General features: G+C 46.7%; 5 protein-coding genes; 2 read left to right on the forward strand and 3 right to left on the reverse strand.

Moving 5' to 3' along the window:
* Window positions 1–2,954: 2,954 nt before the first annotated feature.
* GSBLH_T00002274001 (uncharacterized protein) lies at window positions 2,955–4,238 on the forward strand (the record flags this gene model as incomplete). XM_013040816.1 has 12 exons in its annotated part: window positions 2,955–3,054; window positions 3,086–3,127; window positions 3,160–3,189; window positions 3,221–3,274; window positions 3,306–3,341; window positions 3,375–3,403; window positions 3,434–3,476; window positions 3,506–3,575; window positions 3,606–3,695; window positions 3,726–3,849; window positions 3,878–3,928; window positions 3,957–4,238. Exons 1-12 carry the CDS (start codon window positions 3,000–3,002, stop codon window positions 4,236–4,238), a joined length of 906 nt encoding a protein of 301 aa, XP_012896270.1. The 5' UTR covers window positions 2,955–2,999.
* Window positions 4,239–4,722: 484 nt separating this feature from the next.
* On the reverse strand, window positions 4,723–7,199 carry GSBLH_T00006422001 (uncharacterized protein; the record flags this gene model as incomplete). Its single annotated transcript, XM_013040817.1, has 12 exons — window positions 4,723–5,077; window positions 5,109–5,353; window positions 5,421–5,532; window positions 5,611–6,032; window positions 6,063–6,135; window positions 6,169–6,221; window positions 6,254–6,459; window positions 6,480–6,502; window positions 6,537–6,820; window positions 6,849–6,966; window positions 6,995–7,133; window positions 7,187–7,199. 12 exons carry the CDS (start codon window positions 7,197–7,199, stop codon window positions 4,723–4,725), a joined length of 2,043 nt encoding a protein of 680 aa, XP_012896271.1.
* Window positions 7,200–7,772: 573 nt separating this feature from the next.
* GSBLH_T00002276001 (uncharacterized protein) lies at window positions 7,773–8,883 on the reverse strand. XM_013040818.1 has 4 exons: window positions 8,520–8,883; window positions 8,332–8,486; window positions 8,096–8,296; window positions 7,773–8,065 (listed from the first exon to the last, which is right to left on the reverse strand). The coding sequence occupies exons 1-4, from the start codon at window positions 8,674–8,676 to the stop codon at window positions 7,928–7,930; spliced, it is 651 nt and encodes a 216-aa protein (XP_012896272.1). The 5' UTR covers window positions 8,677–8,883; the 3' UTR covers window positions 7,773–7,927.
* A 517-nt stretch (window positions 8,884–9,400) lies between these two features.
* Window positions 9,401–9,894, forward strand: GSBLH_T00002277001 (uncharacterized protein). XM_013040819.1 has 3 exons: window positions 9,401–9,458; window positions 9,527–9,632; window positions 9,665–9,894. The coding sequence occupies exons 1-3, from the start codon at window positions 9,435–9,437 to the stop codon at window positions 9,868–9,870; spliced, it is 336 nt and encodes a 111-aa protein (XP_012896273.1). The 5' UTR covers window positions 9,401–9,434; the 3' UTR covers window positions 9,871–9,894.
* A 2,725-nt stretch (window positions 9,895–12,619) lies between these two features.
* GSBLH_T00002278001 (uncharacterized protein) lies at window positions 12,620–13,592 on the reverse strand (the record flags this gene model as incomplete). Its single annotated transcript, XM_013040820.1, has 2 exons — window positions 12,620–13,235; window positions 13,264–13,592. The coding sequence occupies 2 exons, from the start codon at window positions 13,590–13,592 to the stop codon at window positions 12,620–12,622; spliced, it is 945 nt and encodes a 314-aa protein (XP_012896274.1).
* Window positions 13,593–13,668: the final 76 nt, after the last annotated feature.

A 13,668-nucleotide genomic window follows, 5' to 3' on the forward strand; every position in this document is an offset into this window, starting at 1 on the left:
CTGCTCGCGGAGAAGGAGCTCCGGCTGAGCTCTGTGCTGGAGCAGAACGACGTGTTGTTCAGCCAGTTATCGCAGGTGAGTGCTCGTTCTGCGGACTGACCGGTAGCTCACTCGCCAAGAGCGCGAGAACGCTTCGCTGCAGGCCGATTCGCTCGCCGAAGACACGCCTGCGAGTCTTCGGAATCTGGTTGTGTCGCTGCGTCGCGACTGCGAGATCGCGCGCTCCGCGCTGTCGGTGGAGAAACGAAACCGCTCGGCGTTGGAGGGGCAGATGATGGAGCTGGAAACGAAGTTGTCTGACCAAGAAAAGGCGCGTGCGCAGGCGGAGAAGGAGCTGGCGGAGCTGCGAAGCCTGGGTGATATGCGGGAGCTGCTGCAGCGAGAAGCGGAGTCCCATCGGCTGTTGCAAGTGTACACGGAGAGCAATAATGCGCTGCGGAAGGAGCTGGACGAGAACCAGGCCAAGCTCGCCGCGCTCAACGCGAAGACGGAGCAGCAGCAGACGCAGCAAGTCCAGACGAACGCGGCCAACGAGCAACTGCGCAAGCAGCTGCTCGCGGTGAAGCAGGAGATGGAAGTGCTGCGTGGAAACCTGGTGACCGCGCAGCAGCAGGCGCAGCAAGCTCAGCAACAGGCGCAGCAGGCGAGACAGCAGGCGCAGCAGGCGCAGCAACAGGCCAGACAGGCAAAGGAGCAAGCGCAGCAGAGGATTCAGCAGGCTCAAGCTCAGGCGAGAGCGCAGCCAACTCAGCCAGCTCAGCCAGCTCAGCAGCAGGCGCAAGCTCAAGTCCAGCGGCCGCGCCCTCAACCGGTATTTAAGCAGCCGCAAGTCCAGCAGCAACAGCAACAGCAGCAGCAACCTCAGGCGCAGCAACCTCAGCTGAGAGTTCAGCCAACTCCAGCCCAGAAGCCCTTGTTTAAGCAGCCGCAAGTCCAGCAGCAGCCTGCTCAGCAGCCAACTCAGGTGCAGACGCAGCAGCCATTGTTCAAATCGGCGCAGGCACAATCTGCTCAGCCTACTCAGCCTACTCAGCCTACTCAACCTACTCAACCTGCTCAACCTGCTCAGCCTGCTCAATCTGCCCAGGTTCAACCTCCCCAGTCCTTGTTCAAGAAGGTGCCTCAGCAGCAAACTCAGACTCAACAGACTCAGCAGACTCAACCACTTCAACAACCTCAGCAACCTCAGACGCAGTCCGTCCAACAACAAACCCAGCAGCCAGCTCAGCAGCCAGCTCAGCAGCCCCAATCCTTGTTCAAGCAACCTGCTCAGCAAACTTTATTCAAGCAGACCCAGCAGCAAACTCAGCAGCAACCTCAGCAGTCCTTGTTCAAGCAAACCCAACAAACCCAGCAGCCCCAGTCTTTGTTCAAGTCACTGGCTCAGCAGCCTGCTCAACAGCAAACCCAGCAGCCTGTTCAGCAGACTCAACAGCAGTCCTTGTTCAAGCAGGCTCAGCAAACGCAGCTCAAACAGATCCAAATGCAGCTCCAGCCCCAGCCTCAAAACCAGCAGCCGACTCAGCAGCCGACTCAGCAGCCGACTCAGCAACCTGCTCAACAGCCTGCTCAACAGCCTGCTCAGCAACCAACTCAACAGCAGGGCATGGGTCTGGGTCTGGATGCTTCGCGTAAACGACCTTCGATTGCTGTGTCTGCAGACCCCAAGAAGCCTCGTACAAACGTGATCCAGCCGGCCAACGAAGCGCAAAAGTGAGGTTTTGATCGACCGAAATGATCCATAGAAAGAAGAAAGCCAAGAAGGGAGACATGACACACGAGCTTTTGTTGCTGCGAGTGTCGTACCTCATTCACTTATTCCCTCAAAACGGGAAGCTTATGCAGATGTATCGGAATCTGCAGACGTCGAAGCGACCGTTTTATTCAGTGGGCTTCTTGAAGCAGTTCGTGGAGAAGTCGGTGAATGATGCAAGCCTGATCCCAGTACTGCTGTCGATCAATTCGAAGGAGGATTTAGAGAAGAAGTGTAGTTCTTAGTGAGGAGTTTGTTAACAAACAATCGATTATGGAGAAGGTGCAATGGAGGGATTGGGAGTTGAAGCTAAAGTAGACTCGTTAGCTTGGTTTTGACTTGCATTATTGATGTCGTTTGACTCTGTTTTCATATTCAAATTACTATTTGACTCTTGATTGTTATTCTTGTTTTTCGTTTTTGATTTTGCCTTTGCCTTTGACTTGGATTTAGATTTGGACTTAGATTTGGATTTAGATTTGGATTTAGACTGCGCTTTGGAAAGTTGCTTCTTCGCCTTCTTTTGCTCTTGGCGTCGCTTAATTATATTGTTGATCATTTTGGCCTTTTTCAGCTCTACACATCAAAACAGAACTCCATTACCACTTTCTTTCCTTTCTATATCGGATGTCAGACACACTCGAGCATATATCCGGATGGACTTTCCCTTTTCTCCATATTTATCACTATTAGTCACTTTCGGAACCGATTCCTTTGATTGATACCACTCAACTCCACTCTCATCCGTTCTACTATTTACACTCCTTGTTAATTTCCTACGATATCATCGAAAAATGCTCCTGAACTACGGAACAGGCCACTTGCGGATCTTTACAAACGATAATGCAAGAAGAATCGTCTATCCAATCAAAAACCAAAATCCCTTCATTCTAAAGTAATCAACTAGTCAGTGTATGGTACATGAAAGTATAGCTGGAGATCCTCTGTTGATAATGGATGCAAGCAAGGCTTTATACAAACCGGACAGTCCCCATCATTACTTCCGAATATAAAAATGCAATTTGTCACTAAAGAACCCGGCTCCGTGTACTCCTGAGCAGAAAACAGCGCGTGAGCTGCGTCGTTCCTATGTTTATCATCGCGATATTCATCCTCCATTCAACTAAGATGATAGCCAAATTTAAATATTATTCTGCTTGCCCTACGCTTTTTCCTCTACATTTTTCTTTTTGCAAACGATCTTTGTTGTAAAACATATTCGGCTAGAAAAGAGAATCACATCACAATGTCTGAAATGAGATATGAGCAGTACGGTCCCGCTATGGGATATCAGCAATATAGTAGGTATTTTATGTAATACACTAATTGTAGTGGACAAAGGACAGGGAACTTATCAAGGCCGAGGCGTTCCTCGTACATACTAGTATTTTTGAATTATCTTATAGCAATGCGATATGGAACCCCCACAATGGCGAGTTTTCGATTGTCTTCTGAATGAAAAAGTAGATAGTAGTCAAATGCGAATGCCACGCTACCAAGGTATGAGAGGAAATGAAATGGGTTTTTACTAAAAATGAGTGGTGAGATATAGGTCGAGCGATGCCTAAAAACGACATGGGCATGCCAGGTAGCCTTTCTCTGTTTTTTTATTTATCTCTAGATAGAAAAGGAGCAATGAATCAACTAGATGTCCCCACTCCCTTCCGTTTTCATCTGTAGGACGAGGCTGCGTACAACTACATGGCTCAAGCCAATCGAAACAGTACATTCAAATCACCATTCTTTATTTAGTGCCCCAGCGAAGCTCCGGGATGTATTCCGATGCAATGGACCCCATGGGTCATCCATCGCAAGCTCTCAAGTACTAGAAGCCTCCTTCCCTTTCGATTAGCAGCCGCCAAGGCTCGTTCCCTTCTTCAGCGCGAGCGACTCCCTCGGAAGTCGATTACCATCCGGACGCCTTCGAAGCCAAAATCCCTCCGTGAGCGAGTCGAGCAGCCTTTCGAACTAGGTACAAACAGATCATCGACATCTTCAACTTCACGAACTCGGTAGATAGCTACAACTACGTGCTTCCTTCCACCTACATTTTCCCACAACCCACCATCACGCCCGCTCATATCAAGTCGTTTTCGGTCCGGCCGGGTTTCTTCTCTCATCTAGACGGACTTGCTGCTGTATATTTTTTACTGTCTTCCGCTCACGCGCCATCAAGTAGAAATAACCATGCGGTTTGAGGTAGCTTCTCGCGGCCGCAGAGCTCTACGCGCGCGATATGGTGTATCATCGAGAGAAACAGACGTGGTTTCAGCGAGATAAGTCGACGCCGCTCTACGCGCAAGCGAATTGTCCGACGGTGCCTTGCAGTCGTGTGTTTCGTTGCGAGTTGTGTCAATTTATGCCGTGTGAAGAGGTGCTGAAGTCCTCGGATATTATTCCTTTGAGCGAGATCAATGAGTACTTGAAACGAGCTGGATGGACTGTTTGTGAGGAACAAACAATGAACAAAAGATCCATAAAGTAATCCAACCCTTGGCCTAACTCCCAAATTCCAATTCCACACTTTAATTTCTTGGCTAACATGATTCGATCCTCAAGGAAACGAAGAGAAGGATAGAACACAACATGACGTTTATCATGCTTATCGGTGTATTGCACTTCATGCTCGCGTTCTTTCTCGCGGAAGCGGATTTCCACTTCGTTCTCCTGCAAAATCGTAAGAAATTGACTCCCTATGATGGCATTTCGATCGTCGTAGCCATAGAATGGAATTCCTAAAAAGAGCTGACGAGCGATTTGCTGCTTTTCAGAGGACAAAAGAGGCGCTAAGTAATCCCGGAAAGTGTGCTTCACGAAGTGGTTAAAAGGGCTATGAAAGTCGTAAGTTTGAGGATATGGAAAGAGGAGCGTTGGGACCGATTTTTCCTTTGCTTAGAGAGTAATCATATGTCATAAGAAGAACAAAGTCAACGACTTGATGAAGGGCTTTGAGTTCGTTGTGTGTAAATTTAGAGACTTTGCATGGAACACAAGAAACATGATTTACCTGCCTGAGGATGGGCTACTAAAATAAGCTGCTTGTCGGCTCCGATTGCATTCCGAATCAACTTATAAAGGAAAAGCATGTCCTTGCTGAATCCAAATTCAAGGATCAGCCCATCAAACGAATACTCTTCTAAAGTCGAAGTAATAATTTCGCCCAGAACATGGAGATCCTCTTCATGGAAACCTTCTGCCTCCCACACAAAGCGAGGGACGATTTTTAAGCAAGTGGATGGATCATCACAGCCACTGCGCAGTTCTTCCATCCACCCCTTATCAATATCGTGAATACCGTCAACAAAGAGACGCTTTGCTTGATTTCTACACAGAAAAAATGTACCACGAACCAAACCTGCGAATTTGCAACCAGCAGGGACTGATATGAGTGAACTTCGATTTGAACAGTTTTGCTATGTCGTACCCATCTAGATGGTACATTGAATATTCGAGAATTGTACGGTTGTTCCATGGGGTGACAAAACCAAGAACAGGAATATCCCCGCTCCGTTTTACACTGCGATCACGAGAGAACAATGAGGATTCCTTTAAAATACTCTCCTTATCCAACTCTTCGCTAACGAGTCCTCTTTCGAATACCTAAATATAATAACTGTACTATACTCAGCTGTACAGATTCAATAGGATAGTTTTCCAAAGGATCTACTTCTTCAGAAGGAACAACGTCTTGCGTGTGTCCTTCGTTAGGAAGAGTATTTCCATAGCAATAAACAAGAAGAGTTGTGAATAATAACAAAGAAAGCATCAAAATTATAAATCTAAAAACAATCGCTTCCTTCTTTCTCTTCTTTCTTCCTCTGTTTCTCTACACTAACAACGCCTCGCAAAGAACCCACTCTCTGTTTCGTTTATTAAAGGATATATCGCGGTCGGATCGAGCCTGGGGCTGGGGTGGTTGTTTATTATATCGTGGTTGTGATGCCAACTCAGGGAATGCAAAATCATCATCAAAAAACTCCTCCTCAATCTCCTCTGATTCTTCATTCTCCTTCATCTCCTCCAAGACATCTTCCAGATCCGGATCGACCGCCATTTGCTTTGTATTGCGCTTCGTTTGATCCGCTTCTTTGCTACCTTTCACGCTTTTCTCCTCTTCCTTTGGATCAAATTGTTGAAAAGCTCGTGGGTTTTCGAGTCGCTCGCGAAGCTGTTCAATTCCTCGCACAGGATATCGCTTCGCTGAGATTCTTTGCACAAACGAATAACACCCAATAATCCATTGCTCACTAACCAGCTTACAGGGAGGATTTAAGCAGAGCTATCAATAAGAACATGTGATTTTCCTGACCTTTTTGAGTAGCTCCGTTTCCACTCCCGCAGAAACAACATGCGTAACATCGGGCGTGTAGGCTTCCGCGATTCTAAGAATCATCACAATCTATGGATAGGGGCACTTTCCTCCCATCTGCTTGACAAGCGAGAAGAGATACTGCGACTTCGGATCTCGCTACACATAGGGTGGACGAAGAAGGATGCTACCTTCGAGAACGTTTCATCGAAGTAAATCAAAGTATTTCGAAAGAGCGACGCTCTCAGCTGTCCAATGACTTCTCCTACAGACGTGGAAGGGACACCTGTGTCACGCTGCTGTGCTCGAGCGTAGAATTGTTGATGGATCTGCACCAAGGTGTCCTTCACAATGTTCATCGAGTCGTTATTGATGATCCACCCCACTGCTTCAAACACTACGCCTCACCGATTCCACTCGTTTCCACTTTTTTGCCTCCTCTGCGTCTCATCGCGTATGTTTTCACGCTCCAACGTTTCGTAACATTTCAGAAACGACCTCCAGAAGCAGAACTTCGGAATGTGCAGAACGATGGCTCGGTCCTTCCAGACCTCCACCGAGTCATCGACGACCACGCCTAAACGCTCCAACCCCGGCAATACAAAGCTAATATCCTTCGAGGCGGGCAAAAAGTTGTTGAAAAAGTTGGTTTCGCTATTGTCAGGCACATCATCACGAGCAATCACACGACTCCCAAAAAGTTGGTGTTTCGGATCAATGCTCTCAATGATGGCTTGGGCGTACGTGCGAACGCCGTTCTGAGAGTGAAATGGGAGTGAGAAATACTGTGTAAATCGAAAGTTCATAGTATTTGGAGAGTTCGGTCAAAATGGACTGGACCTCAGGGCGAAGAATGATTGTGTGTTTGGACAATTGGTTGTTTCGTTTGAATTGGATGAAATGACTGTGTCAAAAAGTTGAAAAACGGCTACATATTTGGAATGCCGAACGAGGGAGCAACGGAACAGCGAGGATCGTCGCTTTGTTCCATCAGTGTGTTATCCAAATCAAATACAAGGCCAAGACGGCGTGCCGCTAGCAAACGTTTTTGGTTTACAAGACTTTCTTGTTCTAGATGTGATTCTAGCTGGGCTTCTTAACGATAGGTGTCTGGATGCAAGTACTGCAAGTAGCCATCGTGAGAAATCACTTTTCGATAATTTGCTAAATCACTATTTGAAATAATCTAAAATATTCAAAAACCAAAAATTGTAAACCTTATAACAATTCATACACATATTATTAATAACATACCCGTGATAACACGTTTTGACCTTCGCAACAGTCGCTGGCGTGTTGGTTCCATCGACCTCTTCGTCTCCCTACATTCAAAAGGCTATTCAAAGGTACATGCACAAGAATCGACGAAATCGTTCCTTCCACAGGTGCTCGCAATGGCAACCGAATCCCCTCGTCTAGCAGGAAGTATCCTATCTCTTCCATAGCATAAACACTTGCTCCTTCCTCCTTTAACCAAATGCACTTTCCTCTACAATAAACTCTCCACTCTGTGTATACTTTGCCTCTACAACAACATCCCTTTCTTTGGTGCTATCCATAGAAAAATGTTTTAAACAAAGAGAAAGAGATAAACTCATTGCGCAATAGAAAATACTTCTTAGATAGAACAACTAGTCTGATCCGAGCCTCCCTGCTTATTGCAGCAAAGATTCGTAGAAACTGAGCTGCCCACCCATTCTCTCATACAGAGGCAACATTCCCTCCTGCAAAACCATGGATTTCATCGTGTTCTGCATCAGCATGACCGATGACAGCATTCCCGTGCCGCCAGGAACAGGAGTAATATTGCTCGCCACATTGCAGCAGTCCGTGAGATCCACACTTCCTTCAATATCATCTATTGCTTATAATTCAACCCGATTCCTACCTCCCGTGGCCGTGGCAGAGTACGTAGGACCGATGTCAATTACAGTGCACTGAGGCTTCAGCCATTCACCTTTCACCTTCTGAACAGTGCCCTGCGTTGAAATGACATAATCAGACTATCTGTGATTCGATCCATTCACGCCTACATCCTTCAGCATATTACCATCAAGCTCTGAATGAGATCCAGTAATCTGGCATGTCATGTCTTTGTGGGTGAGCAACAGAGCGATAGGAAGACCCACAGATTCACTTCGACCAATGATCGTGGCCTTCTTCTTCTCTAAGGGGAGTTTGTATGACTCCACAAAGCAAAGAGTGGCCAGAGCCGAAGAGGGAAGATTCACCATCTATCCGTAAGTTGAGGTCTGTACAAAGAGCGTACATTGTAGTAGTGAATCTCACTGTCGAGTCCTCTTTCTTGAGCGCGACGTTTGCAATCTCCCAACTTGAACAATCGACCTTTGTTCGTGTTGCAACATCCATCAACATCCTTGATGGGAGAGATTGCTTGTAAAACTGCATCTTCATTCACAGTGGCTATCGATCAATTATCGAGGTTCATAAATATACAAGGAAGGGGCGTCTTGATCACGATTCCATGAATAGTTCGATCCTTATTCAGTTGGCGAATCTTGTCTAACACTTCTTCTGTCTTCGTGGATGCATCAAACTTGAAGTCGCGGAGATTCACTCCACAACGTAGCGCGAGATTCTTCTTTTTCTCCATAAAACGTTCTGTGTCCGCATTGTATCCAAAGCGGATCACAGCCAGACTGGGTGTGACTCCAGTCTCCTCCTTGATATGACGTAAGCGCAAGGCAGTCTATCTTCACACACAATCCACAATAGAGTACCTTCTCTGCCAACTTTTCATTGATCCTCCATCCATCGAGGATGCGAGTGGAATACATACAACGAATCATATTGGGAGCGCGCAGAACAGACATTGAAACTAAGAATAAACACGAAACAAAGAAATAAAGAAAATTTTGAAGAGCAAATTGAAGAATCGGCCTTAGTCATTGCGCAAAGACCCTTCTGCAAACGAAAAATAGTATCCACGTTTCCACTTCAAGCACACGATCGACTTCATTAATGAATGGAAAGGAACGGATAATCAACTGTTTACACGATATTTTAAATGTCTTACACTTTGTTGCACACTTTAGAGACATTTTCTTGATTCTGCACAATGTGGTACAAAATCGCTTTCAGAATACTTGAAGAATTAGAGAAATCGGGAAGATACACTTTTGGGTAAAACAGCTCTTGAAATGTCAATTGCTATGAAAAATGAATTCTAGTATCATTATCTATCTTTTCTATTGCTTATTCTTTTAACTTTCTTGAATAATAATCGATAATAAATGAATTTAGTGGGGGTGCATCTGACTCCATTAATAGTATAGTATAAAGATGTGTACCCCTGGATTCCTCTATTGCTGATTCAGCAGAAAAGAGGTTATTTGTCTCGGAAAGGAAACAATGTCTAGCGTTAAGAGAAATAGCGTAAGTTGGGTGATCAATATGACTCCTGCATTGTCAATTGGTGATTTGTTCCTAATCTTGTGTTATAGAAGAAGAACACTGATAGCATCAACAACAAGCTTCAGTTGGTTGTCCGAAGTGGAAAGCTTCAGCTCGGATACAAGTCTGTTCTGAAGAGCCTTCGTTCTGGAAAGGGTAGGCATCGAAATATCGCAGATGATATGTAGCGAAGCTAATTCTCCTGGCCAGCAACTGCTCTCCTCTGAGAAAGTCTGAGATTGAGTACTACGCCATGCTCTCCAAGACCACTGTCCACCACTACCAGGGTGACTGCAGCGATCTCGGCACTGCTTGCGGAAAGTACTTCTCGACCTCGGCCGTGTGCATTCTTGATGCTGGTGACTCTGATATTCTTCGCTCCTTTGAGATGTAATTAAAGTCAGTCGAATACCTCTAATCATTGTTTGTTAGAATCATTTTGAGTGAGCCAACAAATGAGTGTAGAAAGGTGGGAGGAGGATGTTAGTGTGTAGGAGAGCAAAGGACCGGAGAATGGGAGTCAATTGACCAATGGAACTCAAAAGTCGCAAAAACGAGTAGGGTCCTATTCAGTGCGTTGTAAATCATAGGATTCCACGGAGGTTGGAGAAGAAGGGGAAGGTCCTCAGCGAATGCATACTTCTTACTACAATTCCAAGGGAGAAGAGCTGACATTCGTTCAGGCGCGTGAAAAACGACTTAATTTGGACAGTGATGTCGGAAAGAAGAAGGCATGCTTCTTTTTGCATTATCTTATTTAGATTATCAAGGATGCAACGAAGGAAAGCGAGTCCGGTGGTTATTGGTGCGATGTGTGTAAATGCAGTCTGAAGGATAATCGCTCGTGGCTAGATCACATCAATGGGAGAAAGCGTTATTGATTGTCAGTGGTCGCTAATACTTAGACCAACAGCACCTGGGAAGATTGATGCGTGTCGAATACGTGGATGTGAACACTGTAAAAGAGAAACTAGCCTCTCTGAAGAGCGAAAAACCCAAAATCTCCGCCAAAGACCGTATACTTGAGTGTGTTTGACAAGATAGTTCTATTGAAGCGGCGCGCTGAGCGTTTGCAAAAGGAAAAGGAAGAACAAGAAGAGAAAGAAAGGCAGAAACAGAAACAGAAGCAGAAGCAGGACGAGTAGCTTCAGCGTGGTGGTGTTGAATGTAGGGAAGCATCCAATCCAGCCGATGAATCATCGAAAGAACTGGAAGAACTCATTGGCTTCAGCTCGTTTGGAACAAAGAAGAAGAAATAACCGAAAATAAGAGATAAACAAAAAGCTGCCATCCGAATTCCGATCCATTCATTTACTCATTTACTCATTCATTCGTTCATTCAATTCTCTATTTCTTTATTTCTTTATTGATTTGTTTGTTTGTTTGTTTCCTTGCCTTCGAACTCACACTATACACACTCAGTCTCTCGGACTGCAAATCGGAACCACCGTTCGATCCGGTTCTTCCTCCAGCTCCTTCATAAACTGTCGATACATCCGCAACATCGACGATCCTCCCTCCGAGTTCCACTCATCCACATACTGCTGTCTCAGCTTCGATCTACACTTCAAGCCACCATCCCATCGAGACTCTGGATGCGGCAAATCCATCACAAACCCTCGCGAAATCACTCCAAAGTAATAGCCGCGACGAATCAAGTGATGCAGCCACGTGATTTTGTTGAAGCCGTAGTTCACAAAACGCTCGTCGAACGCGGGCAGCATGCTCGAGCGCTTCACCATCACGTAGGGCTCTTGGATCGAGTTGAACCAGCACGGAACCAGCGAGTAGTGAAACGGACAATCCGAAAGAAACCACTTTTCGTAGAGATAGTTCTGAAAAAAAGAAAAAATATCGAAATAAATACGTGGGTCGATTTCTTCTCGCGGTACAGGAAACAGCTCTGGTTCTTGAGACATTGGATTAACTCGGGTTTGGATTGGGGAAACCGGGGAACGGATCTAAAATCGACGGGAATTTTGGAAAAAAGACTTTGAAACGCAGTCGGAAAGCGAAGAACAAGACGGCTTTTCGATCTCAAAGGCGGGGATGATGCCGGCGAACATATCATCGCCGAGAATATAGGAAGGAAGACTCTGAAGCACATCGTGGAGGGAAAAAGACGGCCACATGTCCATGTCGGACATGAAAAAGTGGCTCGTATGAACATTCTTAATTGCGATGTTTCGCAGAGTGTTGATCGGATAGAGAGAACTGTCGGTCTGAAGATACAGAGCAATAGACACGCGCTCCTCGAGACCCATTTGCGACTTCGCAGTCATAAATGTTTCCCAATCCTCTTTCTTGAGATACAACGCGATGGATATTGGACTATACTAAAGGACAATTCGATAGAAAACCCGTTCCACCGTTTAGGAAGGTAATTTAAAAAGAATAGACGGTCCATTCTGCATGTTAAACTGATGAGTGTTCAAAAACGAGGTTTGGCTGGCATATGTCACGTCAAATACTTGGCTTTCATCTGTAACCAGACGTCTACCATGCGGACTCTGCAAATCATCGCCTTGGATGGCAGGAGAACGAGGCAACTTCCAAACTGACAAAACAACCAAAACTGCAATGCTAAATCACAGGCCATCATCACTGCATACAAACAAAAACATAAAAACGTATTGGTTTTGGAAACAAACATCCTGTGAAATCACAATCAACACTATTAAAGCCTTCGTCTCCAGATAATCATTCCCCCTGCCACTACCAATAAGCACCTGCCTCATTCATCCTTACAGATTCCCACGACGACCGACATCAATCCAATCTTCCACATCACGCTCCATCCCTTTCGTTTCGGGATGCACAGCTCGCTATCCGTCACTCCGCTTCCCCACTCCCACTCATATAACGCCAACTCACAGATGTACTGGAACAGCTTATCCTTCTGGTCCTTGCTGGTAACGAGCGTTTTTTCCAGTCCGTTTTCTTTCATATATTTATCTGCGCGACGACGCAATTCCGACAACTCGTAAGGCTACTCTCAAATCCTTTTTTCTACCCACTTGCTGGCAGAGGTCGTTTTTACTACCGATAAACAGCACCTTCATCGACCTCGGCAGAATCTCCGCGATTTTCAGCGCGTAATCGAAGGTTTCCGGCCGCGTCACGTCATACACCATGCCTAGTCTTCACTCGCCGCCCCTGCTCCAACACGCAATATCGCAGGCCTTCCCCATCTCGCGCAGTGTCTTCCGCTCCAGCCCCACGGGCACCTCGGAGAACAGCAGCGTCTTCTTGATGGTGGTGAGGTTGTCCGTCGAGAACGACACCGGCGCCACGACCGTCGACAGCGTTTCCGTGGGGACGGGCGTGGTTTTAGCGGCGAGTAATCGCTGTAAGAGGGAGGTCTGCGCGTGAGAACGAGGCGAGACGCGGACCTTTCCGACCGCGGAGTCTCCGAACGCGAAGGCGTGCACGACGTGTCTGCGGAGATAGTTGTTGCTGCGCCAGTCCTCCTGCTTGGGCTTCGTCACCACGTACAGCAGACAGACTTCGTCGTCCCAGCCCAGCAGGACCAGCCAGCGAAGCGTCGCCGCCGCGTCGCAGCGAAGCAGAAGCTCCCAGAGCGACGACCACCCCGCGAAGGTGAGATGTCCGTTCTCGTTGGTGCGGCAGTTCCACGGGAATCCGGGGGTCATGCTAGAGAGGAGGCTGGCAGAGGAGAAAACAGAGGATAGCGAGGGGTTTGGAGATGCTCCCAGAGCGGCTCGGAATTCGGGAGTGGCGAAAATAGGCTCGAAATCGCTTCGGGGGAGAGAGCGCCTTCCTTCACGTCGAAAAAGCAGCGGAAAATCTGAATGGCAGAAATCGGGGCGATTTTACATTGGTGAGGAACTGCCGAGCTTCGTTGGAGAATTCGATGGTCTGGTCGGCCTTGAGCAGAATCGCGGGGATTTCGAACTGGAAGTCGAAATCCATGGAGTAGCCCATCGATTTGAGCAGGTTCCACAACACGTCGTTTCTTCCCTCCTGCACGCACAGCACAAAGCATTGGATGAAACTCTCTTCGGAGAGACCGTCCTTGATGGAGTGGCCTTCTGATTGGAGGCGTTCCAAAATGGGGTCGAAGTCGAAAGGATGGGCCAGTCCCTTGGAACACATTTTCTACGGGGTATTGTGGAATTCCAGGAATACTTTCAAAAGCGAAAACTTCGCGAGCGGCATCGTTCGCGTTTTG

The sequence above is a fragment of the Blastocystis hominis genome (genome assembly GCF_000151665.1).
Source record: "Blastocystis hominis, Singapore isolate B (sub-type 7) whole genome shotgun sequence assembly, scaffold_18".
Lineage (NCBI taxonomy): Eukaryota > Bigyra > Opalinata > Blastocystidae > Blastocystis > Blastocystis hominis.